The sequence below is a fragment of the Neolamprologus brichardi genome, chromosome 22 (assembly GCF_056152115.1).
Source record: "Neolamprologus brichardi isolate AB-2024 chromosome 22, ASM5615211v1, whole genome shotgun sequence".
Lineage (NCBI taxonomy): Eukaryota > Metazoa > Chordata > Actinopteri > Cichliformes > Cichlidae > Neolamprologus > Neolamprologus brichardi.
In genome coordinates this window covers 25,542,768-25,570,037 of record NC_142124.1, presented here as the reverse complement: position 1 = coordinate 25,570,037, position 27,270 = coordinate 25,542,768, and the positions used below count along the sequence as shown (strand labels likewise).

At 41.0% G+C, this 27,270-nt stretch overlaps 1 protein-coding gene across 6 annotated transcripts in view; it reads right to left on the bottom strand.

Annotated features, from left to right (window-relative positions):
- The window catches only part of LOC102794632 (receptor-type tyrosine-protein phosphatase U-like), a 257,206-nt gene that overhangs the window by 80,179 nt on the left and 149,757 nt on the right, over positions 1-27,270 (bottom strand). For all 6 annotated transcript variants that reach the window (XM_087835513.1, XM_087835515.1, XM_087835514.1 and 3 more), the window contains exons 5-9: positions 23,208-23,323; positions 17,809-17,980; positions 13,013-13,306; positions 6,108-6,428; positions 1,321-1,430 (exon numbers count right to left, since the gene is read on the bottom strand). In XM_087835513.1, the coding sequence (XP_087691639.1) occupies positions 1,321-1,430; positions 6,108-6,428; positions 13,013-13,306; positions 17,809-17,980; positions 23,208-23,323 (1,013 nt within the window). The remainder of the gene's footprint in view (positions 1-1,320; positions 1,431-6,107; positions 6,429-13,012; positions 13,307-17,808; positions 17,981-23,207; positions 23,324-27,270) is intronic.

The following is a 27,270-nucleotide window of genomic DNA, read 5'->3' as shown; positions in this document are numbered from 1 at the left end:
TGCATGGATGCAAAAAGCAAATTACAGGCTTGAGGCAGTTCCATACAAAGTCACTGAATATAACCGATGACTTTTACATCGCCGGATGGTATAAATGGAAATTTCTGGAGGAATTTCTGCTTATTCTGTTGCTTTACGATAGTGCTTCAAAGATACAGAGATAAGAGAAATAATAAGAGTGACTGGGTGGAAATAACAGATGTGCTTCGTTTGAATGGCTAAAGTCTGCACAGATGGTGCACTGGCTGTTTGGGGAAAATTCACAGGGACTGAAAAACATTCCTGTGGTCAAATTTTCAGAAAAATTCATTTTACTGTTCTGGATATTCAATTTTCCTTTGACAAAAAATACAAAAACAAATATTGCTAGCACTTATTTCCGAGCAAACCGCAAAGGTTTTTATTGATTTTTAGAGGGCGAGACTTCTGTGGAATCACCGAATACGATGTGAAATTCAGAACATTGAAGGCAGCAAGAAGCAACAGTAAAGGCAGGCATTTATTGTTCGCATTAGGAGCTTTCTTATCACAAAATAAGCAATTTCTCAGCAACGGTGTAACAGCAAACAAACATATTGTTTTCACATTTTGGTTTCAGCATCATAAATCCAGAAGTGTAAATTCACTGCACTAGCAGTTTGGAGGTTTGGGGCGAAGGCGAATCATCTGTATGCACACCAAGATTACCGCAGCACTCGATTCTCTGCCTGGCTCCTCACTTTTCAGGCCTCTGCTTGTGAAAAGAATCTCGTTTTCTCTCCCTGCCCGGTGACCATGTGTTAAGCCACAGTGGGTCTTCACATGTACTTACACAAAAAAAGCTCCGAAGCCTGTGCTACAAAGGTCTGTAGTTGATATGGGGCCATCAATAATTAATTAGAAACATTTAAAGTTGCCCCCTTGTGGAGGCATCTCTTAGGCAAATAAGTAATTAGAATGGTTGTCCCCCATGTAATTACAGCCTGAAGTCTGGGCCGCAGCTTCATTACCATATGAACACGTACAGTAAATCCTATGAACTGTGAAAAGTGAGTCCTACCTACTCCAGAAACTCAGCCTTATGTGTGCTATCGGGGTTTAGGCAAGACACACAAAAACAGGCCTGGAGGAAATCAAAGAGGGGGAGCAGTGGAGTCTTTAAAGCCCGCAGAAGAGACCTCGCATTGATCTGAGTCATTTTGCTGAAGGAGGACGAATAAAACTAGATATATACAAGGCAAAAATAACATCCTACCCCCAGTGAGGATAAGTGTGTGTTATGTGAATTCAGTTGTTGTCATTGTTGTGGACTTTTTTGCGTTAGTAATAACGTTAGCTTACCTCATACTGTGTGATGAGACCGTTTGGCTCTACGGGTTCCTCCCACTTGAGGAATATCATGTCGTCGAGCGGGGTGAAGGTCAGGGACTCTGGAGCGATGCCGCCAGGAACTACGGCAGGAGAGAAAACAACCTTCTTTGAAACAAACAGTCCACTCGGGTCTCGAGTTAATAGACTCTTGGGCAGGCATGCCGGGGGCTAAAAACACCTTTGACAGAGTGAAAAGGCACAGGGCCAAGGAGGGATGGAGGAGGCGGACAGAGAAGGGAACACAGAGACAGAGCAGAAGGGGGTGATGAAAAGAAAACTCTGAAGCAGCTTGCTCCCAGCCCTCAGGATGAATTGAGATTCTGGCTAATACTGTCTGATAACAGAGCACCGTGTCTCAGAGGATGACAGCAGATTTTTCTTCTTTAGCACCGTACCGACAGAGAAACAGTAAAGTAATCCAACTGCCTGAGTACCCCTCTGCATGTTGTGGTTTAATGAGATGCATCTACATCTATATGTATCTTTTTATTTATTTTTTTGTGCTATATAGATATTTTTTAGGCAGGTGTTGAGCTGGCCAGTTTAGGTTCTGAGAATAAATGAATGTCCAAAGAAACCCTTTGGCATTGACAGCCACTAAAAGGGTGCTGAAAGAGTAAAGTCTTATCTAGAAGTGAAAGAAAATATTCAGCACTGTGCTTTGTGGTTCAGCAGTCAGTGATGTTGAAATAGGTGATGATAGAGCTTTAAAAAAATAACCTCTCTGCACCTACTTCCTCTGTGAGGTTAGCATTTGCTAAATGCTAAAGCTACAGTGGCAGATCTGAAAACTGCTGTTCACAAACGCTGTCCATCTGATCTGACTGAGCTGGAGCTGTTTTGCAAAGAAGAATGGGTGAGAATTTCAGTCTCTAGATGTGCAATGCTGGTAGAGACATACCCTAAAAGACTGGCAGCTGGAATTGCAGCAAAATGTGGTTCTACAAAGTATTGACTCAGGGGGCTGAATAATTACGCACACCCCACTTTTCAGTTATTTGTAAAAAAATGTTTGGAATCATGTGTGATTTTCGTTCCACTTCTCAAGTGTACACCACTTTGTGTTGGTCTTTCACGTGGAATTCCAATAAAATTGATTCATGTTTGTGGCTGTAATGTGACAAAATGTGGAAAAGTTCAAGGGGGCCGAATACTTTTGCAAGCCACTGTATGCCCTTGTTTGTATTGGCAACATTTAGGAAATGATACTGTTATATGGGGATTGAAAAGATCACATCATAGTTTGAATCCAAAGATCATGTCAGATTTGACCTCTGAGCTGACGTTTAAATTTCACATCTACGTTTCTTTCTAATTGACCCCAAAATGCTTTATTTTTACTGCACTAAAACTTTTTAAAGTACATTTAAAAAGGAAAAAAAAAAACAGAATGAATGTGCAGAAAATGCTGTTCCCTTTAAAGTAAATGCTGCCCGGAGTGAGCTGTCTTGGCGGGGGTCTGCTTTCTCAGAGTGCTTCTTGTTTCTTTTTAAAGTTATTTGGTAGAATGACTTTTACGCTCAGGGTTTTTTTCTTGGTGCATGCCTTATTTGCTCTTCAGATTCAGTCAGCTGTCAGAAGGCTTGATGATTTGCTCGTATAATTTTAAATGCATTGGTCCATCTATGGCAGCAGGCCATCGCATTTCAAATGCAGTAAAACTTGACCAAAGTATGAAACTATCACTGTCATGTTTCACAGATGGCATCAAGTTCTAATGCTTCATCTAAAAACGTGTGTTTGGTCTCATTAAAGAACAAAAAAACAAAAACATTACTCCAACTGTTATCTGGATTCTCCATCAGAGGTTTAGTGAAGTGCAGATGGTCAGCAGTGTTCTCTGCAGAAAGAAGCGCTTTCCTCTCGTAAGGCTGGCATGAGTGCCATTGTTGTTACCCAGCGACTGAGCACAGTATTACACGCCTCACCCTGGAGTGATGTGATAGATTAACAGTAAAGAACCTATTAAGTCTTTTAATAAGTATAAATATAAGCTAAGTACATTTTTACTATTATTTAAAAATTTTATGTTTTTGGTAAAGACATATGAAAGACCCACTTGACAACAACTTTACTATCATTTTACAGAACTCAAAACTTCAGTTATTTTTTTGTGAAAAATCTCACATTACTTTCAATAACAATAAAGTATAAGTTCTGTTTCTATCAGTTATGATGAAAATACATTTTCCCCTCCAAAAATGCACAAGCAAAGTCAGCAGAGGAAAATAAGCTATCACAAAATAAACAATTATCTAATCCATTTTATATTGAAGGCTCAAAATAGTTATTCATTGTTTAGACCTCTCAGTGTGCCCCTGAGAGACCAAAACAATTGCTCATTGTCCAAAGTTATGGCTGGTATCACAGCACAAGCACTCTACCAATTTAATTGTGTACTCCTGCAAAACTGTCAGAGTAATGACTGAGTTTATGTTAAAAATAATAATAACGTAGGCAGAGAGAGAAGCTGATTATGGTGCTAAGACAATCTGTTGTCTGGCTCTAGGTGACACCCACACCTTTATAAAGTAAAAGCATTTTATTGTTGCTTTAGGAGGTACGAGGTTTCTGTCCCATGCGTTGTTCTACACAGTATCAAATCTCCAGGCGCTACTTCGTTATTGTGGGGTGAAGTTGAGGGTGCTTCCACGCTTTAAGCCAAAAGACCCATTCTGGTTGACGTCAGTGTGAATGTCTTGCTGAAAGAGGGAGACTCGAGTTCAGATGTTGAAATGTACTTTAAATGAGCTCTAGCAAAATCAGGAAGGTACAAGGGTGCATGGGGTTAGAGGTTGGGATCATCACCAGTGACGACTTAGACTTCACGGGTGTGGAACTACTCAGGATTTGAACATGAACTACAGATTATTTTGTATTTAAAATGATGCGGCACTACTCCTAACTAGTATGAGAAAGAGAAAATTTGTTATACCTGTGCAAACTTCCCTGCAATGCCTTCCCGACACATACAGGATGGATTTGAATGTCTTTGTTATTTGTCTATAAAGCCATGCCTGGGAACATATCAGAGCTTCTATGCTCCTACTGCACCACTGGGACTCTTAGATGCTCAGAATAACTGCTTTAACTGTTTCATGATTGAGGTTAGGGGGTAAGGAATACTGTGCTTTAGCAGCTGTGCCTCTAAAAGTCCTCTCACAATAACATGTTCAGCCTCTTCTGGCACTTCAGAGAAAAAAAGAGGGATGTACATTCTTTCATTGGCCTTTCTTTGCCCTTCGTGTTCTTGACATTTAAGCATTAGGTAGTTATTTTATTTTATCATTTAATCTTAGGCCTTTTTATCCTGTTATCACTTGCTTATCTGTATTTGTGTTGATCCGAAAAAGTGCTACGGAGGTAAATGCGATTTAATGCAATTTGATAAAAGGTTCTCAGAAATGGCTTCTTCCGTTTGTGCATCAGCTGTGACTGAATTACCGAAAACAATTCTGCGGCAATATCAAACTTCTTCGAGCTGTCTGTTTCCCTGAGAGAAAAAGCTGAAGCCGAGGAAGGCGAAGCACCACACATGAAATTCCTGCTGTATCTCTGACAGGAAAATCTCCTTCCTCCGAGCGGCAGAGACGCAGTGCGAGAAAAGCGCTACACCAGCGTTTGATTGTCGAGCCCAACAGGAAACAGGCAGGAGGAACTGTCACCAGCTGTGGCTCAATTACTGTAGTTGTGGAGGGTGATGGCAGCTCGCCTTGTGACAGGGGGATTGGGGACTGTCACACTGTCAGTCTGCCATTCAGTGGCTCGAAAGCAAAACTTTCCATTGGTGCTGGCATTCAAAATATCAAGTAAAGTATGAAGAAGGAAAAACCCTCTAAAACAATCATAGCTTGTTTTTTCTGACACGCGTGTTTTAACTTGTCACTTTGAAACCAGTCAAATCCCACAAACAAAATCACAACACCATGCTCCTGTCTGTACATTTTCTCTTCATTTATGTAAATGCATTTCCTCCTGCCTTGGAGACAGCAACGTGTAGGAGTTGGTAATTAGGAGCGCTGTCTGCTTGCTTCATATCTCCTCAAACGCTTTGTGTTTTTAGGTGCTGATATAATAAAGTCATGCAAATCAATAGTACATTTTACAGGCTGCTTAAATGCATTTTTAAGATGCATTAAGAAGACCCTGCCAGTTGCTCATCATCCCCTCTTACTCTCTCCACTGGGTCAAAGCTATCCCTGAGTGGCTTTCTATTACACTGAAAATCTTGCTTTCAGTCCATAACAATGCGTGTTTGACCTTCTGTACTTCTACCAGCAATTTGCATTAGAATATACTTAATCTGCTGATGTACACAGGAAAATATTAATACAAAGATAAGCAAAATCATTTTACCATTTTTTCTGCCGGCCATGGCTCAAGCTGATTAATGTTCCACTGGTCTCCATTTAAAAGGCTGATCCTCCATTTACTTATGCTGATCCAGCCTATTCTGTGAGTCAGTATTTGTGTGTGTGTGTGTGTTTCTGTTGTTTGTTGTTACTGAATGACTAAAGGCATACATTTGTGTAAGAAGTGCACAATAATTATCTGAGCATGAAGGAGCAACTGCACATTCAAGAGGTTCTGAAGCCAGAGCTAAGTAACAATGACAATAAAGAGCTTCAGTGCATGCATAAAAAAGCATCGCTGTCTCCCATAATGATGGTGCAGTTAACAAATGCGAGCCATTCCAGCAAAGCCCTGCATATGTGAGTGCGAGCATTCACAGGGCAAAAATGAAGCTGCCCACTCACTGTCTTCTTCAGTCTGAAAGGTGACCTCTCTGCTCTCCTTCTTGCCCTCTGGGTTGGCGAGCGCTAGCCGAACGTGTACCGCACGAAAGGGTGGCAGGTCTCTCAGGGTAAAGTGAGACGTGTTGCGATCCACAGACAGGCATTCCCTGACGGTCGCGTTGTTTCCTCCACTGCCCCCTGTTGGCATTGAGTAGCGGTAGCACAGCGACAAGGTGTAGGTGTGACAGCGGGTGAGGTTGTATCCCAGTGGCTCCCACTGGAGGGTCAGCTGCCGGGGCTGGATCTCTGTGGCTGTCAGACCACGCAAGGCACGCATGGGCTCTGAAAATGGTAAGGAGAAGGAAGTTAAAAAGCCAACACTGTGGTTACATTTACCAGTTTAAAACCCAAAAGCACAATGAAGCATTTTTTAAGTGATAGAACCAGCTGGACTAGATCTTATATTTCACATTTCTACTCTAACTGATCAGTGTGCTACGCTCATAGCTTCCCCTTGGTAAACAACTTGTTTCATTGTGTGTAAATCATCTTCTTTTCTATCTTTATTGTTAGTTTTGTATTTAGCTTTCCCTGCTCGTGCTTTGTTGCTTCACTTCCCATCCTTGTTCCTCTTTTATAATTGCCTGCCCCAGCCCTGTTGCTCTCAGTTGTGTTCATTAGCTCCACCTGCTCCTCCCAGTTTACTTACAATGCACTCCTTTAACATAAGAGTTATAGCCCACTATATATTTTCCATGTGGTTCCTCGAACCATGGCATGCTGTCAAAAACTCAAAAAATCGATGTATTACAGCAGAAGGACAATAGAGCAGGTTTGGTGCTCATCACTCCTCATAATCATTTTGCAAATAAAACTGACCAAAAAAATAATAACATTTTATTTATAATGATAAATAAAAAGAAATTTTGCTTAAATCATTCACCAAACGAGGAATGATGTAATGTGGGTGACACAGCTGAACTTTCCTTCCACTGAGCAGAAATACATGTCCACCTGCTCTGTCTGTGTAGTACTTTCTTTCTTTATTGACAAGACTTGTTGTCTTGTTGTATAGACTTGTTGTGTTATATGATCTAAGTGTTGGAGGGTAAAGTCGAGAATGATGGAGCAGAACATCAATATGCTGGTTGTATCCGGTGTATTAAACTGCTCTGCAGAAGGTGATTTGCTCATCAGTTTCACATCAATCTTCTCCTTCAGTCATCAGTTTTGACCCAAGGAAGTTCACAGGTATAAGTCAGTCAAGACTAGTATTTTTTAACTCTGATCACATAGCCTCAGGGATGTGATGGGGACACATGGATGTAAAGTTGTCTGATTTACGCTGGTGCTTTTCCACACAGTGGGAAAAAGTCAGAACCAGACTCTTAAAGTGAACTCTAAAGTTGATGGGGAGCCAGTGTAACTGAATAAGCAACAGTGTGAAATGAATAAACGTAGGGGACTTATTCAGAAGCCTCACAGCAGCATTCTGAACAACCTGGGGACACTACAGGGATGTTTTATTAAGACAGGTGAACAATGTATTAGAATAATCCAGACGTGATGAAATAAATGCATGAACAATAATTTAGAGTGTGACACGATGGCACTCAACTTGAGAATATTTTTTAAGTCATAAAAGAAAGAGCAAACCAAAGATTAAACATGAGTGTGAGTGAGTGAACGCTGCATCAGAAGTCACCTCGAGGTTCCTGACAGAAGACGATTTAGCAAATGTGGAAATGGGACCTAGAATTTCCATTATCTAAGGTACAAATCTGTCAGGGGCAAAAACAGGACTTCTGTTTTCTCTTCATTAAGATGGAGAAAATTGTCAGTCATCCAACTTTTACCAGAGTCTAAGCATTTATGTAGGATGTGTAGCTAAAAGAATCTTGGGGCTTAAAAGAGATACACAATTGACTTTCATCTGCAATGCAGTGATAAAAATGTCTTTAAAGTTCTGACGAGGGAACAAATATAACAGAAACAGTAAATATACAACAGAACCCTGACGCATATCATAGGGAAGAAATGTGAAAGACGGCCTAGAAGCAGCCACGCAAAATCATCATTTGGATAATTTAGAACCACTCCAAGAATTCACATAAGAAGAATAGTGTTTGTTAAATGGAGACAGCAACATTTGCTGCTGACTTTTCAAACTTACACTATAAGGTCAGTGAAACAATGGAAGGAAAATGTAACTGCCTTAAGAAGAAGCTTGCAAAACAACTCCTCGTTGCTTGTAACACAAATGAGGTTCAGCCCTCGCAGAGAATCACATAAGAACGATAAAGCCTAATTACTGCTGTCATGTGTGAACACTGTGATTGCAGTTCTTCTCGTCCCTGTGACACAGAACGTCCAGTTTCAAGCACAAAGAGGTTATTTCTGTCTCCAAGGTTGGCCCGAATCTCCAAGTGTACCGCTGAGACGTTAGATAAACCGAGATGAGGGCAATGCCCTCAGCACATAGTGGCAAGGCGGTACAGAGCTGCAGACAGGGGAAGTAACAGCTATAGCCCTGCTGCTGCTGCTGCTGCTGCTGCTTCACTAAACATAGATCAGAAGCTGAGACGTAAAAGAATAACCAATGTCATGGAGGAGACATCAGCTTTGAGGGGACAGAAACAAGACAGAGAAGGAAAACTCCTGAGAGACCTTGCGATTTAAAAGATGTTCTTCCCAAAAGGGCAAAATGAACCGTGTTAGATTGCTTTGTTCTCTGACAGCTGATATAAGCTAAAACTTCCCCATAGAATAGCAACAATCAATCATAACAAAGAAATTTAATTCCAAAAATATGTATCATGCCCATCATATCAAGGGTGGCTGAGTATAACTGGATTGATAGATTTTTTTTAACAATATCAGCCCCGTGTAGCAGCCCAATCCTGTTAAAACCACGTCTGCCACCAGCAGCTCACTGACTGAATGTTCACCTTCTGCTCCAGACACCATTACTCATCATTAGAGCATCACCACAGCAGTCACTGTCCTGTCCTCTCCACCCGCCTGTCCTCAGCCAATCCTGCCCCAAATCGACATTCTGCTTGATTAGCCTAATCAGAGGGATTAGCCAGAGGCAGAGGGAGTGATGGAGGGGCTGGACAAGAGATGAGCACTGGAAGAGGAAATGATGAATGGGGGAAGAGTCCCAGTGGATCTGCACATTTCATGCCATTGTCCTCATCTTTAACAGCTGCCTCTGTGAGCTGCCACTGAGGTCTGTCCCTCTTGCCGGCAGCTATGTTAAAATTATGATGGACTATCAGTTAACACCCTCGTAGTTAACAGTGAAACCACATGAGCTTTAGACTGCTGACATCTTTGAATGGTTTCTATAGACGTTGGCATCTAGAAATCTAACTACTGATATTTAAAGTGCATTGATGTTCTATAGCTTCATGACAGCTTGTTGATGTTTTGCAAAAAAAAATATATATAAACAATGTGGGTAATGGAGTGTAGGTCAGAAAAATACTGCCATTACTGGTAAAATGACTTATTTGAAAAGCCATCAAACAGCTAAAAATTTAAAAGATGTGAATAAAATTTACCACTGGAACCCATTTGCGACACTCTTATTTCAACACTCATATGATAATAGCTTTGGCCATCATATTTATTAGTTATGATAACACTAGACTCCAGATAACATACATTTGTGTAAGAAGGGGCAAAAGGTGACAGAATGACAGAAAGTGCATCCTTTTCCAGAAGCCCTCTCTCTGATGCTGGCTCTGATTGTTCTGTGTACATTTTATATGCTTTTGTTGAATTGCATAAATGGTAAAAATATAGACACCAGTGTATTTTTACATATACAGTTGTTTGCACTGCTAGACAATCACTGTGCCAGATGAAGTGGAGGGACGATTTTCTTTTGTAGATGAAGACCCCAGAATTCCAAGTTGGATTTGGGTGATCTGACAAACACTTTATTTTAGGCATTTGAGATGTATCAACTAGAAGCAATGTACTCCATCAAGTATTAATAGGTTAATCTCTTTCTCCCAAAGATAAAACTTGAACATATGCTGCCTTAAACAAGAAAAGGAAAGAAGATATTAGTGCTGGAGTACATGGCACATCTGCATTCATGCCAAGATCTCCCTTCTGCAGCCATACAGGACACATTTAGACCTGAAGCTAAAGCAGATGGGCACATCATTCACTTAGCATTTGAACTGGAGGTCTGTGTGGTCAGCAATTCTGAACAATAGCCCCATGGGATTTTAATACTCTGCACCAGCAAGGATGGAATTGACCAGTGTCCAAAACGAAATGCTCTCTGCTAAAAAGAAATGACTCCCGGAGACACATTAGGAAGAAAAATTCATCCAGAGTTTGGTGTCACCGGTCCTCTGCTGTCTGCCGCTTTCTCCCTGGGGATAAAGCTTCAGATGTGAGCAATGGGAGCCGACAGGAGGTGGGCAAGTGAAAGACAGTGACAAGAGCGGATCAAAGAGTGTGGCAGGTGACAGGGACGTCATGCCATCTACTTGACAGAGCAGCAGGTTGTCTTTTTCACCAAGATGAGCAGCACTGCAGTTAAAACACAGATGAGAGGGAGAGAAAAGTCTCTGCCCTCTGCTTTGCATGGCGTAACATGAAAAAAAATGGAGAACCTTTATACTACACAACCACTTGTGCTATGCTGGAGTTGACAGCTGGGCGTAGACCGGTCCTAAACCAAAGAATTTGGTGCTTCAGCCTGATTTCTGTACACATCATCCCCTTCTCACTGAACTCTAATCATGTATGTAAATGAGTACTAATGAAAGCATGGCTAGATCCTGTGTTTTCATTATGAGCCACAGTTAAGTAGAAAGCATCTGACAACTTCTATAACAACAGAAACACCTTTAGTTCTTTTGTGGCTGCAGGCGAAGTACAAGTTAAGTGATATGTCATATCACCACAGAAGCTTGTGAATCTAGATGCGCATCAGCACAAGAAAGTCTTTTGTTTTCTGTATGTGTCATAGCAACTCATCAGCTGTCAGATGTGTAGTTACAGTTCCTCAACCTCTAGCATTTTATTAGATATGACACATAGTCACAAATGCTAACAAGCTAATCCTGAGCATGTGTAATAGTTACCGTGATCAGCATTTCAGTGTGCTAACATTAGCTAATCACAGCTAAACACAAAGTTCAAGATGATGTGGGTTAATTCTGCAGGTACTATGGTACTAGGTTTTAGATGTGTCCTTGAACCAACACAGCTAATTTAAATGGCTCAATGACCTCCTCAACATGTCTCCAGAGGCCTGGTAACAAACTAATCATTTGATTCAGGTGTGCTGACCCAGGGTGAGCTCTAAAACCTGCAGGACACTGGCCCTCGAGGTCTGGAGTTGCCCATCCCTGCCATAGAGTCTTATATTAAAATGGCATTAAAAACATATTTAGGGCTTGAGAAAAAGTTTTGGTCTATATGAATAGTTTGCTCCTTATCACATCTTTACATTGGGTAATTTTCCTTTTTAATGACTAGTCCACTTAGATATTAGTAAGGCTTCAAGTTAGCAGTATGGCTGTTTTAATTGACACATGTGCCGACACAGACAGCTGTTGTTCTATGTCTACAATCTAAAACATTCAAGTGAACCTTGTGAGTGTGTTTGTGGCATTGGTGCCTTTGGGATGGACTTATCTGACAAATAATAGACGAGGAGAATGGTAAATGGCCTGTATTTGTATAGCGCTTTTCTAGTACCTAAGGACCCCAAAGCGCTTTACACAACCAGTCATCCACCCATTCATACACACTGGTGATGGCAAGCTACATTGTAGCCACAGCCACCCTGGGGCGCACTGACAGAAGCGAGGCTGCAGGACACTGGCGCCACCAGTAGGCAACGGGTGAATTGTCTTGCCCAAGGACACAACAACCGAGACTGTCCAAGCCGGGGCTTGAACCGGCAACCTTCCGATTACAAGGCGAACGCCCAACTCTTGAGCCACGAGCGCCCCATTTGATTGAAACATTTGACACTAACCCACTAAAGGTTAGTGTGGCTGTGCATTGTTTCTATGTAGTTCAAAACTTTATCTTCCACCAGAAAAATGCCACGATGATGCTAACGTCCCAAAAATGCTTGCCAAAAAAGTGCAGAATTGAGTGGGTGTCTGTATACCTATGTTGCTTTATATTCTAGCAAATCTCAACTCTCAACTCATGCTACATTAGCTTTTAGCATTTCCTCTTTGCACTGTGACCTTGGATATTCAATAATTGGAGATTATGTATCGGAACTTCAGGACCAGGACTACTCCTCCAAACACGCTCCTTCCGGTTGTCATCTATATAGGTTTCCCCAGTTCTGTAAGCTGATCATTCTCGTTTACGTGCCCCACCCTTCCTCCTTCTTCTCCATTCTTCAACTTCTTCATTTCTATTTAGTACATGGGGATCTGCCAGGCCCGTGAGCCATCGCCAGTCCCCTTCAAGGCCTTCCCCAAACTGCAGCTCAATTCATGTCAAAGCATTCACTTTTACCTACTAAAACGCTGTCAAACTTAGATGAGGATGTGGGCCCAGCTAGTGAAATGGACATTATGTAAGCGGAAGTAATGCTGCACCAATAAGTGTTAGGTTTTACCTGACAGACAGAAGCATAGTCTTTTGATTCAAGGTCATATTTTGAGCATTTCCCATTATCAAAAGTGCAAGAATTTGCTGCTCTTTTCTGCTGTGTAAGTCTAAATTTAATGTCCATTATTTCTATGCACCACACATTCTAAAATGTAAGGGTCTTAATATATATTGTCCCACCTATTGAGGTTTATTCTAACTAATGAGAGAATCTCTTGATGCCAGAGCAGCTTTCTTTCTGTCTGTAACTGAAGCCTAATTAACTTTGATGTTGTGTACTCTTTTTTGAGGACACTGTGACCTTTAAAGTGACTTACCTGCACACTTTGTCCTGCTGATCAGTGGGGGCCCAGGGGCTCCGGTGCCTCCTTCCCCAGGCCGGGTTAGCAGGACACTGATGTGATACTCTGTGTCTGGCTCCAGGTGCCAGACCTTGTATGTAAGCGAACCCACACCATGAGTCTCTGTCCAGGTGGACTGGCTAGCCCGGTACTGGATTTCCCGCCGAATGACCGGTCCATCCCCCACGATGGAGTTAGTGTTGAGCTGGATGATCAGATAGGTGGGACCTGCCCGCAAAAGCTGGGGGGGTGCAATCGGTGTTGGTGGCACTGAAAGGCAGAAACCAAAATAATTTCCTCTACATTTTTTTAAAGTACTTATTATTTTAAATTCATATTAGAATCAGGTTTTGGAGGCAAAATTAGAAACAGGAAAAACTCAATTAAAAAATGCGAGTGCGTCTGATGGAAAACAAGTTTCATTTTTTCAGCAGAAAGGAAAAGTCGAAAAATAGGAAAGGAGAAGTAAAGGATGTCTGACATGGATTTTCTCGCTTTGTTTTACAGTTTCAATAACATTATTTCTGCTCTACTGGAGCATTTAGTCATAAAAATCTTTTAATCACATCAGTACTAGGAGAAAGATAGATAGAGCAAGAGTGTGAGAGGCTCTTGAATGCTGAAAAATCTTAATTTTCACTCTAATGATGCTGAATAAGAGCTTATTTGCATGAATAATTGCATAACTAATTCAGTACTCTATGCGCATAAAAACCTACAGCCTTGATAGATAATATGACCCTCATCAACCAGGCGAACATCAAATTAATTCATCACACGACGGTGTGGGTGAGAAACTGGGTGTGCTGTGATTCTGACTGATATATCGCAAGGTTATAACACCTGCCTAAAGATGTTTTATGACATGACATATTGGGATGTAAAGAACGAGATGGTGTCTCAACAAACGATTCCGCACCTTTCAAAACACACCTATTTTATTTTGACAGACAGTGTCAATGATGTTTCTGTTCTGCTCACTTATTAGCAAATGTCAGTGACAATGAAAGTGTAAAATAACCGTTATTTTGGAAAGACTTGTTGTTATTTTACTCCATCACGTGTAGATCTGTGCAGCTGAATTCACTGAAAAAGCTTGTTGAAAAGGTGACCATGTCAGATGTTGAACACTGAAAATCGTAAAAGGTAAGAAGGCTAGAAAACGATAAATACATGTGTTTCAATTTTGTCAAAAAGGAAACTAAAGCACAAAACCTCTGCAAACTCTACAGAGACCAGCAGATTTGAAGCCAGGCTCTTCTTGTTTCTTGCAAGGCAGCACCGCTTACTACTTTAAATAACAGCCACACAGAAAGACCAGTCTGTGGGTCAGAGTGGGTCAGAGTGGACACTGCGTGACGGTCTGATCACAACCACTTAACAACAAAATTCAATGTCAGTAAACAGATAAAATTAGATCAAACCATTTTAGGGTATTTTCCCCAAATCCTCTAAAGGATCTCTAAACCTTTTTCTTCTGAACCAGATTTAGATCTGACATCTTCAAAGGCTACGACTGAGCTCTGACTGGCCAGCACATTTACCCACATCAACAACATCTGTGGATGTATAGTGCTGGCTGGGGCACACCTCTTTAAGGACATCTAGGTAATCAGAATCCAAGGTAATCCAAAATCATAGCTTTTTTTAAGGTATGACTTTGGTCTTGCTTATTAATTGGGACAAAAATGTTTCACAGCTGCTATATGGCAATACCACATTTTGTGGTTGCCAGTTACAGCACTGAGATTCAATACTGCACTGTTTCCAGAGTAAGAGAGATTTTTCCACTGACAGGCTCAATAGTTCTGTGACTTAGGACAAATAATTGAAATTAAGCACCTGGCACATCTCTCCATTTGGGATACTTGGTAGCTGAATTCATACAATTGACATAATAAGTGACATATTTATTAGGGGTGCAACAATACTCGTATTGATATTGTGCTTTCGGTTCGGTACGCATATGTATCGAACAATACAACATTTTTAATTTATTTTATCAACTTTCCTTCTGACAATGCTGTCTGTGTTGAGCGCTCAGTGGATCTGCGCTCGACAGTGCAGCCTAGGCGGAGTAGTCAAACGCAGATTCACTGAGCGCAGGGCAAGCTAGCAAGACAGAAGCTAAACTCGTTGCAACATGGCAAATTGAACCTCCCCCACCCTCATTCAGATCTGGCCTTTGGAACTATTTTGGTTTTCATGTGACATATGACCCTGAAGGTAAGCGCGTCATGGACAAAAGTAAAACAGTATGTCGGATGTGCCACGCAATGCTCAATTACATTGGTGGGAACTAGTGCGTTAGCGCAGTTAGCTCGTTAACATGTTGACACCGTCCAGCCCCACGCACGGGAAGATCCGCGGTAACTCGCTAACGGAGATTTGCCGTGTTGTGGCGTTAACGTCATTTCAACGAGATTAACGCTGACAGCACTAGTGGGAACACAATGAATATGACTGCACATTTACTCCGACATCATCCTAGTGCAAAGACAAGTGGAAGCAGACAAAAACAACAAGCAGGCATGCTACAAACTTTACCCGAGTCATTTAGACAGCCGTTGGCACATGATTCTCCTTATGGGGACCTGATATGTTTAATATGCTGCTGAGAAAGAGCCATTTCTCTGTAATGAACTCTCTTTTCCAAAGATGAGTGATTTCTCGATCAGATAGCTTTATTTTTTTATAACTTTGTTGTTTTAGCAACATTAAATTTAAAAACTGTACTTTTGAGTTAAAATATATATTTATAATTTTAATAAATGGCAAATTAAAAAAGCATGAACAATTTTTATGTATCGAAAAAATATCGAACCGTGACACCAAAGTATCGAACCAAACCGTGAATTTTGTGTATCGTTGCACCCCTAATATTTATAATATACACCCATCTCCGCAGTTCAGTTTGTCTACAGACGGACTTTCAACAAATCAGTAGTTACATGTAATGGCAGATGACCCTGTGGACCGTGACAAGGATGCTGTCAGTCTTTTCAGCTTGATGATCACTGCTATTTATTTGAGTGCACAGACAAGGAGCTAAATGAAAGAGAAGCTGGGACTCAGTGGGTGAAGGAAGAGAAAGAAAGACCATTTCTCAGGAAGCTGAAAGTGCTTCTGCATTCATTTCTCTGCTGCTCAGTGAGAAAGAAAATTCTCTCTGCAAAGAGTGGGACCTGTAGATACCAGGTATGAAAAATTTCCATGTGTCAACTGATGAGAGAAATCCCTGCTGTGCAACTCCAAGAATCTATGGCTTGAATAAAAATTGCCCCCCTGGAGATGGTGTTTCACCTGCACAAAATCAACCAGAAGAAAAGACCAAGACCGCCCAGACTGATGCCGTTGCTCTAAATATGGTAACGCTACATGTTGTCATCTTATTTGTGCAGGGGGGAACTTGCAAACTCAAACTATTTCATCTGGTGTGCTGCTACGTCTCCAGTAAAAAGACAAGCTGAACAGAGGGCTACCAACGGTCAACAAAGCAAAATAAGCAAAAGAACATGTCAGCGATTGGGTCAGCCAGCAGGTATCCTTGAGATCTGTGCCAGGCAGCTACTTTACATTCAGTTATACAACAATCTACAGCTTCTCGGTAGAAATACACACAAAACACTTTTACTTTGACACATTCAATTGCCTAGCTGGATTACACTCGAGTTCTTTTGCAGCTGCCGGTAATAGTGTCCTCACACAGTACTGGACTGACAAAGCTTGCCTTCCCCGTTAATAATTTAGACCCCAGAAGGTGGGAAAACAACACCAAAGTTTCCTTTTAGTTTCCTCCCAGCTTTCTTAAGAGCTCAGAGAACAAATCTAATGATTTATGCCCATTTGGACGGGCAAATGTGTTGAATAAATGAGAGAAATCAGTAACACACTCAGAACAGCTGGTTTTTGCAGAGACAAAACTATGATATCAGAAATAGATGAAGCAGCTAAACACATAATGCACAGCGAAAGTAACACAACTGCTGCAGAAAAACCAAGGAGACCCAACTGAACCAAACTCTTTGTTTATTTGTCTTAAAAATCCCGAAGATTTTACTGTTTTCCACTCAAAGCATTGTATTTCATCCTCGGATATTTCCCATTATTGTGGCTATTGCAGCTGTTTGGATTGCACAAGTGAGCATTTGCTGGAGAAAAAAGGATAATCTGCGTGTAGCTTCAACATTTTTCTGGCTGAATGTGAACAGAAATGGGAGGCGAATGCTGATTTTTGCTGTCTGAAGTATGGATCTCTGTTGCAGTCACTTTAATTTCAATTTTATACATAGCACCATATAACAAAAAAACTGTCTTCTTAAGCCACTTTATATTACAAAGTAAATACCCTACAGTTCTCACTGACCTAATCCCAGTGCGTTAGGTGACCCATCTGAGGTTGTGGATGTCTTTCTATTTAGCATGTGTTGTTGCTGCAGAGCTTATGATGAGACATCCATCACATAAATTGCTCTTACCAGAGACACAAGGAAGACATATGGCCCTCTGCTAACAGCAAAGGCAAAAGTAAAACTAAAAAGCTCATTAAAAACTTATTTTGAGGCAAAGTCAGCAAAACTCATATACTGTACATAAACGATGGCCATAGCCACAGGATATCAAACGTGTTTGGATTCTGATTCTGCCGGAGGTTTGTTCCTGTTTAAAGGAAGTTATCACTTTCTACTGTCATCGAGTGCTTTCTCGTAGGGGGTCATCTGATTGTTGTGGTTTTCCCTGTATTATTGTGCATGAAAGTGTTTACAGTTTACCTCTGACGATTAGTTCTCCAAAGTTGGACACGGCGGCACCTCTGGGGGACAGGGTGATGCAGCGGTAGAGGTCCTGCTCTCCACGCTGTGCCTCCACCTGGAAAGTCGCCATCAGCCGCTTGTGACTCAACCGAGTCAGCATGGACGTGTCTAGCAGCACGCCGTTTCTCCGCTGACAGCCAGAAAAGGTCCAGAGAGAGAGAGAGAGAGAGCATTGAGTGCACCAACCCAACCGTATGTGTTTACCTGCATCTGTCCAAGTCATTAAAAATAGGTGAGCATCTGAGAAGCAGACAGGAAGACAAAACAGGGCTGGAATTAACCTCATGGGAGGGCAGGATAATAAATGTGCTAAATGTCACTGGTCACAATAGTTTGTTCGCTTTCAAGACCAGTAACACAGGCCTCCCGGGTTGCTGTTGTTTCCAGCACTGGGGCTCGAGCTGGCATCTCCTACCATGCTAATGTGTCAGCGCTCCAGGCACACTGGAAATTGGCTTAAGCGGTGGAACAGGAAATCAGAGGCCAGCACTCGGAATGAGCTGTTCCAGGTGCGAGATAGAATATATACAGCCTCTCGCACAGTATAAGTAGATTATTATGTAAGCTGTCGCCTGCTTACACTTTTCACCAGCAAGTGGGTTTGACATCCGCATGTTTGAATTGGTTTAGGAGGATGGGGGGGAAAATACACTGCTGTTAGAAAATATGAAATTAGATATATAGTGCCAGAGTACTGCCTACAGCTACAGATTATACTTCAATTTAACTTTAGCCTTGGTATCAATAAAATCTGCAATCTTCTTTTATGTAATCTCTGTTTAAATTTGTTTCCTACTTTTTTGGTTTAAAAAGAAAACAACACTTTTTTTCATCAGTTTAACATGACTTTTTAATGTAGAGCATACATACAGTTTATTTTGTTGTTGTTGTTTGTTTGTTTGCTTTTTATGTAAACTTTAAATCCCACCTGCAGGCTTTTAAAGCAAAAATGCTTCTGTTTGCCAAGTGTGCTGCCGTTCTTCCTGTCTGGCAGCAAGCCCTGCGTCATAATGCAATTAAGAGTTTGTATAATGAGTAACTCAGGTTTGGATTCGGCACATGTTGATATTAAATAAATAGCATCTGAGGGTGCCGTCTGCGATTTTTGGGCTCGTGGACAGCAGAGGAAATATGATGTAAATGGATTAAGAAACATTATGCTAACAATTTGTTTGGACTAGCTAAACAGAAGAAAGAGTGGAGGAGAGCAGCTCCAGATTGGTCCAGAGAGGACCTCTGCATTGGCAGGGAGATCAAAGAGAAAACAGCAATTAGCAGTCTCGGTGCTGACGATCAAACAGGCCCTGAACAACAAATGGAGGAACAGAAGGTGGTAATGGCTTATGATATGTCTCCGCTCTCTGTTGTTACCAGTTTTTGTTTTTTTTCCACTAAATGAGAAAAGCAGGGAGGAGTGTAACATGTGCTGACATGGGCTGAGAAGTTGCAGTCAAATTACAGAAGCTTTCTATTGTTTCTTTGCATTTCCACATGTGTGTATAGCTCAGTCAACAAATTTGCAAAGTCTGAAAGTGATTTTAAAAAAATGGCTCTTTCACACACCGATGATCTTCAAAGGCTTCGATACAGAGAAGAGAGGGTGGGGGGGTGGGGGGGGGGTGAAATAAAATTGAGCGGAAACACAGGGGATGGATCACCAAGTATACAGAGATCTCATTTGCAAAGTGTCTTCTCCCTGCTGCTATCATTTCAAAAGCACTTAGATGTGCAGGCTTCAAGGCCAAAAGAAGGAGTGGAGGCATTCAAGGATGGATTTATGAAGACTAATATTAGCTCATATTCAAACTATGAAAACTATTTTCAGTTGCATGAGAGAAATGACTTTAGGGGCTTTTGTAAACTAAATGCCATCCCAATCAAAAAGCTGGAAAAGCAGAGGCACAAACTCTCAAACAGCTTTGCGCACAACACAACCATTAAAAGGCAAAAACTCTGAATCACAAACTTTCTGAATTATGTAAGAATGCTAAATCGCACTACTATTACTGACATAAAAGATAATGGCTCCCATTTTCTTTAACGACTACTGCACAGTTAATTACGAGGTCAGAAGAGCTGGCTTCACGTCTTTGCCACCAGGTAATTCTGCGATTGACTATTAAGAGACAACCGTATTGACCTTCCATGAAGTTAGAGGACTTGAAATTTTAAACCAAAAAATTTGCATTTGTTAGCATTTTTTTTTCTTCTTAGAGCTCCAAAGCAGGGATACTGCATAAGAGAACTTCAGACGCCAATGAGTTTTGGACACGGGAGGATTCTGGGTAAAAGCCTGACAGAGTTTGACGAGAGCCATATGCTTATGGCTAGACGCCTCGGTCGGCGCACGTCTGCTCCTGTAAGGTGCGTCCAGTCAGCAGTGACAAGTACATGCTGGCAGTGAAATGTGGACAAATCAAAAGCTAGCAACAGGGTGCTGGGCCGCTTGCTTCACAGTGGCTTCGCCATCTCTTATAAAATCTGCTGCTAACTTCTTGATGCCAGATACTAAGGGCACCTTCAGAAGTCCTGCGGAGTCCGTGCAATGCCAGGCCAGAGAAGTTTTGGTAGGATGCAAATGACTAACCACATATTTTGCAGGGGTACTTTTAACGTTGTGTCAGATCAAGTTTGAAAAATCTATTTAAAATTTTAAGCGGTTTTGGTTTGAAGTCTTCTGAAGTGATGAGCTGAATTCATATACTGAATATACTGTTGGGAGTTCAATAAACTTAATAATCAAGCCTCTGGAGGGTGATGATTTTAACAGGCTTCCAAGCATGTGGCGTTTGATGGTTAAGACTCTCGAGACCCTTCTGTAGTTTGAAGTAAACAGATATGATGGAGAAAACTGGCTGTGCGAACAGATGTGATATGGTTAAAAAGGAAATGAATAAATAAATAAATAAATACTGCATTTCTTTTCTGCAGTATCTTCAGAAAAGAAATACATATTTGTACTGTACCCTACAAAATACCCGATTCCAGTTTCATAACCACCCATCCATTACCATTGTTTCATATTAGACATTAAAATGGCTAAATAGACTGTGTTGACAGACTGCTGGTTCAGAACTATCTGTCCAAAATCTGCGATATAAGTAACATCTGCGGCTACAGTCATCAAATATTAATACAGATATCAATATCTTATATTTAAAAAAATGCTAAACTAATAGCATGTAAAGGGACCAAAAGTCTATTATTTATTCATTATCAGTAAACATTCCAAATTTATTTTAAGCACCAATAAATAATTTGCAAACATGGGATTCAAATATTGCAGCACTAAGAGCAGTCTCCATGATGATCATCTCTCTGATCCACTTAGCAGTATTGAGCTGTATCAGTACTAAAACATAAGATTGTATATCTGTACTTTGGGGCTCAATGATAGTCAAAATGGTCAAAGGAGCTTGCAAAGAAAAGCGTCTGGACTTCTTTAAGTTACTTGAAGACGTTTCACCTCTCATCCGAGAAGCTTCTTCAGTTCTAAGGTCAAATGCTTAGAACTGAAGAAGCTTCTCGGATGAGAGGTGAAACGTCTTCAAGTAACTTAAAGAAGTCCAGACGCTTTTCTTTGCAAGCTCCTTTGACTATGATGACCTGGATGACTGAGAACCTTCACAGAGATAGTCAAAATGGTACGCACGCTTTAAGTTTAAGTTTATTTAACTTCCATCCCTTCGCTTATCCCTTTTTCAGGGTTGCAGGGAGGCTGGAGCCTATCCCAACTATCTTAGGGGGAGAGGCAGGCTACACCATGGACAGGTCGCCAGTCTGTCACAGGGGTAACACACAGACACAGAAAACGATTCACACTTTTGGACAATTTAGACTTTCCAATTAACCTATCCCCACTAACTACATGTCTTTAGACTGTGGGAGGAAGCCAGAGTACCTGGTGAGAACCCAACACACCGTGCTAACTGTATAAGTTGCATTTTCACGTCATTAGAGAAAGTTGGACACAGTTTATCTCAGTCACCTGCTGTGATGTAACACAACAGGTTTTAAATGTTTAAAACCTTGTGGACACTTAAGTCATTCAAGTTCAACACCCCTCTACCATATCCAGACTTTAGTTGGAAATCCAGGATTGCTATTGCTTCTGATTAGAAATGATGTTTGATGTTCTTCAGCTAAGGGTGAAAATGTGGTTGTGTTTGTTAAGCTGTGTTGTGTCAATCTGAAAATAGGCCCGCCACTGGAACACAATAAGTGGTGATTAAATACCCAATTTCATGATACAAAGCCCCTGTCCACTTGAAAAGCTAGCATGGCGTGTAAATAAAAAGAATTTTCCCTTAAAAATCCAAAACTATCCCTGACCTAGACTAATTTCCCCTTTAAAGTCAACTGTTTCTTTGCAGGTTCTATTATTAGATTTCTCATTGGATGTCCCACAGATTGTGCTGGTGTGTTTTCAGTGTGTTGTATGCTGGCACACGATCACACAATGAAATTCAGATTGACAATCTGGCAATTGGAGCAGTTTGAAAGAGACGCTGATTTCTGTGCTTCAAGCAAGTTTTAAGTCCACTGCACCGTGCACAGTGCAAGGTCAGTGCGTGACTTTCATGGAGCAATCTAAAAGCACCAGCAGCATTAAGAAACCAAGAGATGCACAAGAAGAAGATCTGGAAGGAGACAAATTGCTGCATTTGGGAGAATTAATGGACATTTTTTTAGGCTCTGGTTTGTATTCTGCTATGTTTGAAATCCAAATCACAAACAAATCTCTAAATCTGAAACAATCACCATATTGAAAAGGAACAACGATGCAGTCTACACTTAGCACTGCAGTCCTCAGTATTCCTAAATTCACTGTGAGCAAATGTTTAATGGTGCGTTTCAAAACTCCACATCAACCCAATCGGAAAAAATCTCATTTACTTCTTTCAAGGTTTTGTGCTCTGGTGGACTGAACTAATATAAATGCCAATGCACAACTGGAATAATGAAGGATAATCACAGATACCACCGTTTTGTCCCTGCTTGCAGCAAGGGCATCGAGTCTCAAGACTTTTCGTTAACACATAAATTTACATTAAATCACAACAACATTTGTGAAATTTTCATACATCATCACAATTCATTTAAAAAGACAACCCTGTTTATATCATATATCTTAAATCTAGTTACTCTCTAGGATTTGTTAAAGAAAAACAACTATTCAATAAAAAGTGTAGATTTAAATTATTATGTATGTAGATTATGTATCAGAGTTTCAGGAGGACGTGGGCCTCATTTTAGGTGTTATGTAGAAGCTTAGCTGTGGCCTTGACTGTGCGAGCGAAGATAATTAATACAAAGAAAACACAATCACGCTAATGTGCACAATCCCTCTGTCTCACCTCCAGCAGGAAGGGCTCAGCCTCAGAGACTTTTCCCGTGGCGACACACTGGAACGAGGCATTCTGCCCGGCATTCACCTCCACGTCACCCAGCCGAGAGAAATGAGCCACCTTGTCTGTGGTAGGAGGACAGAACACACACACAGAGATACACAGTGATGAAAGTGCCACATCTGGAGCTGAGCTTTGCTGCCTAAATATACTGAAAACACAGATGATAAGTTTAATTTATTTAGAGCCTGCACATAAAATATACACCTAGATATAGATAGAGGCTCACAAACATCACTGCTGGCTTCTGTTCACTTTTCTAAACAACTATAAATGGTTCACATGAGCATTGTCCAGAGCACTTTTCAAAAATATTTAACCACAAACACAACAAAAGCTCCGTCGATCAGTTTGGAATGCACATCACAGCTGTGTCATGGCAGTTATGTGGCAAAAACATGAAATAGGTGAAAGAAAACTATCCATGTGTCCCTGGAAAAATATGAAAAATGTTTTTTGTACCACTGGGTTTTAGAAAAAAAGAAAATGATGGGCTTTACTTTTATGGACTGCCATTGCCACCATGTCAGCATTTGAGAGCATAAAGGATGCAGCTAAGGCTGAAGGCAAACCATTTTTGGAAAGCTGTATTTCTGCGAGATCAAATATTTTTGCTACTTCCTTAACTTCAACTGCTCTTTTTAATGCCAAATTAAGAAGAATGGTAGTAATAACCTAATAATATTCAGTGGAATAAAGTAAAATGCAAAACAGTAAAGCCAAATTTCAACTTTGAACCCTGTGCCTTTTAGTCAGGTGCGGCTTTTCTATGGATTGTCCATGATTTTTGTCATATCGTAAGACGATTTGTTTTGTTTGTTCCGCTGTTGTACGGCACTACGTTGCCTGGTGGAAGGGCATGTGATCAGATACACAGTATTGGGGTTCAAGAGTGGTATGTTGGTCACATGTCCATCCGCCAGGCAACATAGTGCCGTACAAGCAGCGCGAAAAACAAACTTCAAAGTAGCGCTACGCGTTCAGCGGGAGGCGTGGATGTCGAGCGGCAATAAACTTGCGAAAAGCAAGTTATGCTCAACTCCACCGGTGGAATCTGTGCGTGGAAAAGTGTGAAAACATCCATGATCACCAACGGATTTCGAAGGGCTGGACTGCTGCGTGATGGAGAGCAGGACACCGCCACGGCCCTTCTGAGGGTGTTCGACTCTGACACTGACAACGAGGATTTGTTTGGTTTTGAAAGTGACAACGAAGGAAAGAAGCGGAGAGTGGAGGACGAAGCCATCCTGAGCCTGTTTGTTTCCGACACTGGAGAAGAGGACTTTGGTGGTTTGAGTGCGCAGGAAGAAGAGGAAGATGGTGGTGAATGACTGACTTTTCTTCTTGTTAAAGCCCTGTCACTGCACCTGAGCCTAAAAGGTAGTCCGAATCTATTTTTCTGGTGTGCTGTAGGTTATTGTTATGTACTACATTTGTTACTCATTTATGAAGCACAGTACATGTTTTGTACTTGTAATTACCGCTACTTGTACATATACCTAAAAAGTTATGCAAATATGTACCCATAACTTGTTTTTCAAAATATTAATGAAAGGGGTGTGTCTCCAAACAGCCATCTCTTTCCTGACAATTCCCTTTGTGCATATTCTCTTACATATGATAGGTCAACATTGAAACACCTGCGGCTTTTAGTCAGGTGCGGCTAATGTATGTACAAAACAGGATTTTCCCCTGATTTTAGCTTGTGCGGCTAATATTCAGGTGCGCTTTGTAGTCCGGGAAATACGGTATGTTCGTTCACTGTAATGTGTGGAACACTGCATGTGCATATTGCTAATACATCTATACTGCCTTCTGCTATTTTGAACCACATTTTCAGGTCGTTTCTTTAAGCTACCTTGTATATTTATGAAAGAAAATGCATTTGGTGTTTCTGTAACAGAGGTTCACCGCAATCTTTCTCATAAAAATTAATACAAAAATGATAACTGAATTGTTTTTATCAATATTTCCATCTGTTGTCACTTTGTTGACAACTGCAAGGTCAAATCCTGATGAATAAATAAAGAAAAGAATAAATGTTGATGCACAATCAAAATAGGCATTTTATTAAATATGTGTCAGTTTAAACATTTGATGTTTTTTTATTTCAGGAAATATATTTATGGGAAATATATAATTTTTAAAACTGACTTTAAACTCTTTCTGCAATAGCTTAGTAGTGGTAGAGAAAGGAAACAGGCACTGATGTAACATTTCTTTGTTTTGGTGACTTTCTAATATGCTCTACACATTAGATTAATGCAACAGGTGAGTTATAGTTTATTAGATAAACCTAACTTAACTAAACACTGTTTAACACAAGAGTTACTGATTGCTGATTTTTTTTTTTTTTTTAAATTGACCAATTTGACTTCATAATGGTGAATAGTGAGGTCCATCACCTCATTTGATGTAGTATGTTGATAATTTTGGACCAAAGCTGAGCGTAATTATGAAGTAAAAGTGTCTAAATGATCATTAATGAATTAAAAGAGCCTCTTGTTAACTGAATTTAATATAACTACAACAACTGTTTGTGGTTCCAATGGTTCCCATTTGCCTATAGGATTCCCCAGCTACTTGTAGCTGTCCTCAGTGTCTGTAATGTTGCCTTCTGGTTCGATCCCCTCAGTTCTGACTACTTTGGTAAATGGTAATGGTAAATGGTAAATGGCCTGTATTTGTATAGCGCTTTTACTAGTCCCACCTAGGGACCCCAAAGCGCTTTACACACCCAGTCATCCACCCATTCACACACACATTCACACACTGGTGGAGGCAAGCTACAGTTGTAGCCACAGCTGCCCTGGGGCAGACTGACAGAAGCGAGGCTGCCATATCGCGCCATCGGCCCTTCTGGCCAACACCAGTAGGCGGTAGGTGAAGTGTCTTGCCCAAGGACACAACAACCGAGACTGTCCGAGCCGGGGCTCGAACCGGCAACCTTCCGGTTACAAGGCGAACTCCCAACTCTTGAGCCATGATCGACTTTCTCTCTCTTTGTTACCAGCTGACACTTCTTCAGTCCGAATCACATTCCTATGTCCTTGCTGTATATCCTGGTGCTGTGGATCAGTGAATCAATGTCCCATTCACTCTTGGCATACAGCTTGATGCCATCTATAGAATAACATCTGTTGATCTCATATAGTTCTAGGCATTAGAAGATCCACGTGTGGGGCATCGAGTCATAGGCCTTCTTGTAGTCCAGACCTTCCCAAAGTGTGGGGCGCAGAGTATGAAAAGGGGAAAAAAAACAAAAAAACAAAACGCTTGGATACTGCTAGCATGGGGCTCCCACACAAACGCAAAGCAGGAGATGAAGCATCGCTGAATATGTTTCCAAACCAACTTCATTCTAAGCCAAAGACTGAAAATATGGTGAAGCATATCTTCCCTTTGGTTTCACCTGCACAAGTGCCGGGGTAGGTCTCCCTGCATAATAGTTCACAAACACTTCTTGTAATGACTACTCCTGACATTTTGGAGATGTTAGCTCTTTATACAGTAAAGTTACAGTAATATACAAATAATATCAGGCTGATCCTGCCACGATTTGTCCCTCGGTTCAAATCACGGACAAACAGTATCCCACAGTTGTTTATGTTTTTAAACCCATTTTGCACAGAGAGGCATTTTTTGAAAAATGTATTGATAGCAATGTTGAATATTATTACACAGGAAAAAAACAACTACACGTAAAATAATCACATCGTGACGCCTCTGCCTTTCTAAATAGAGGGACGGTAACTGCATGTTTATATGTAAGCCTGTAAATACTGCAGATAGAGACAAAATACTGTTAATCTGACTATCTGCCATTCTGCAATTCCTCTCATGTAAACAATAATGTGCGCACAGCGTGACGTGAAAAAAAGGAGTTTTAAAAAAACTCCTTTTTTCTCCGTTTTCGGTGATTCGAAACGCCGTTTCCGTGTGGACGAAACAGCTGCGTTTTCAAAAATACCCGTGTAGGTGCGGACGTAGCATAAAAGAGTTAGTAGTTTAT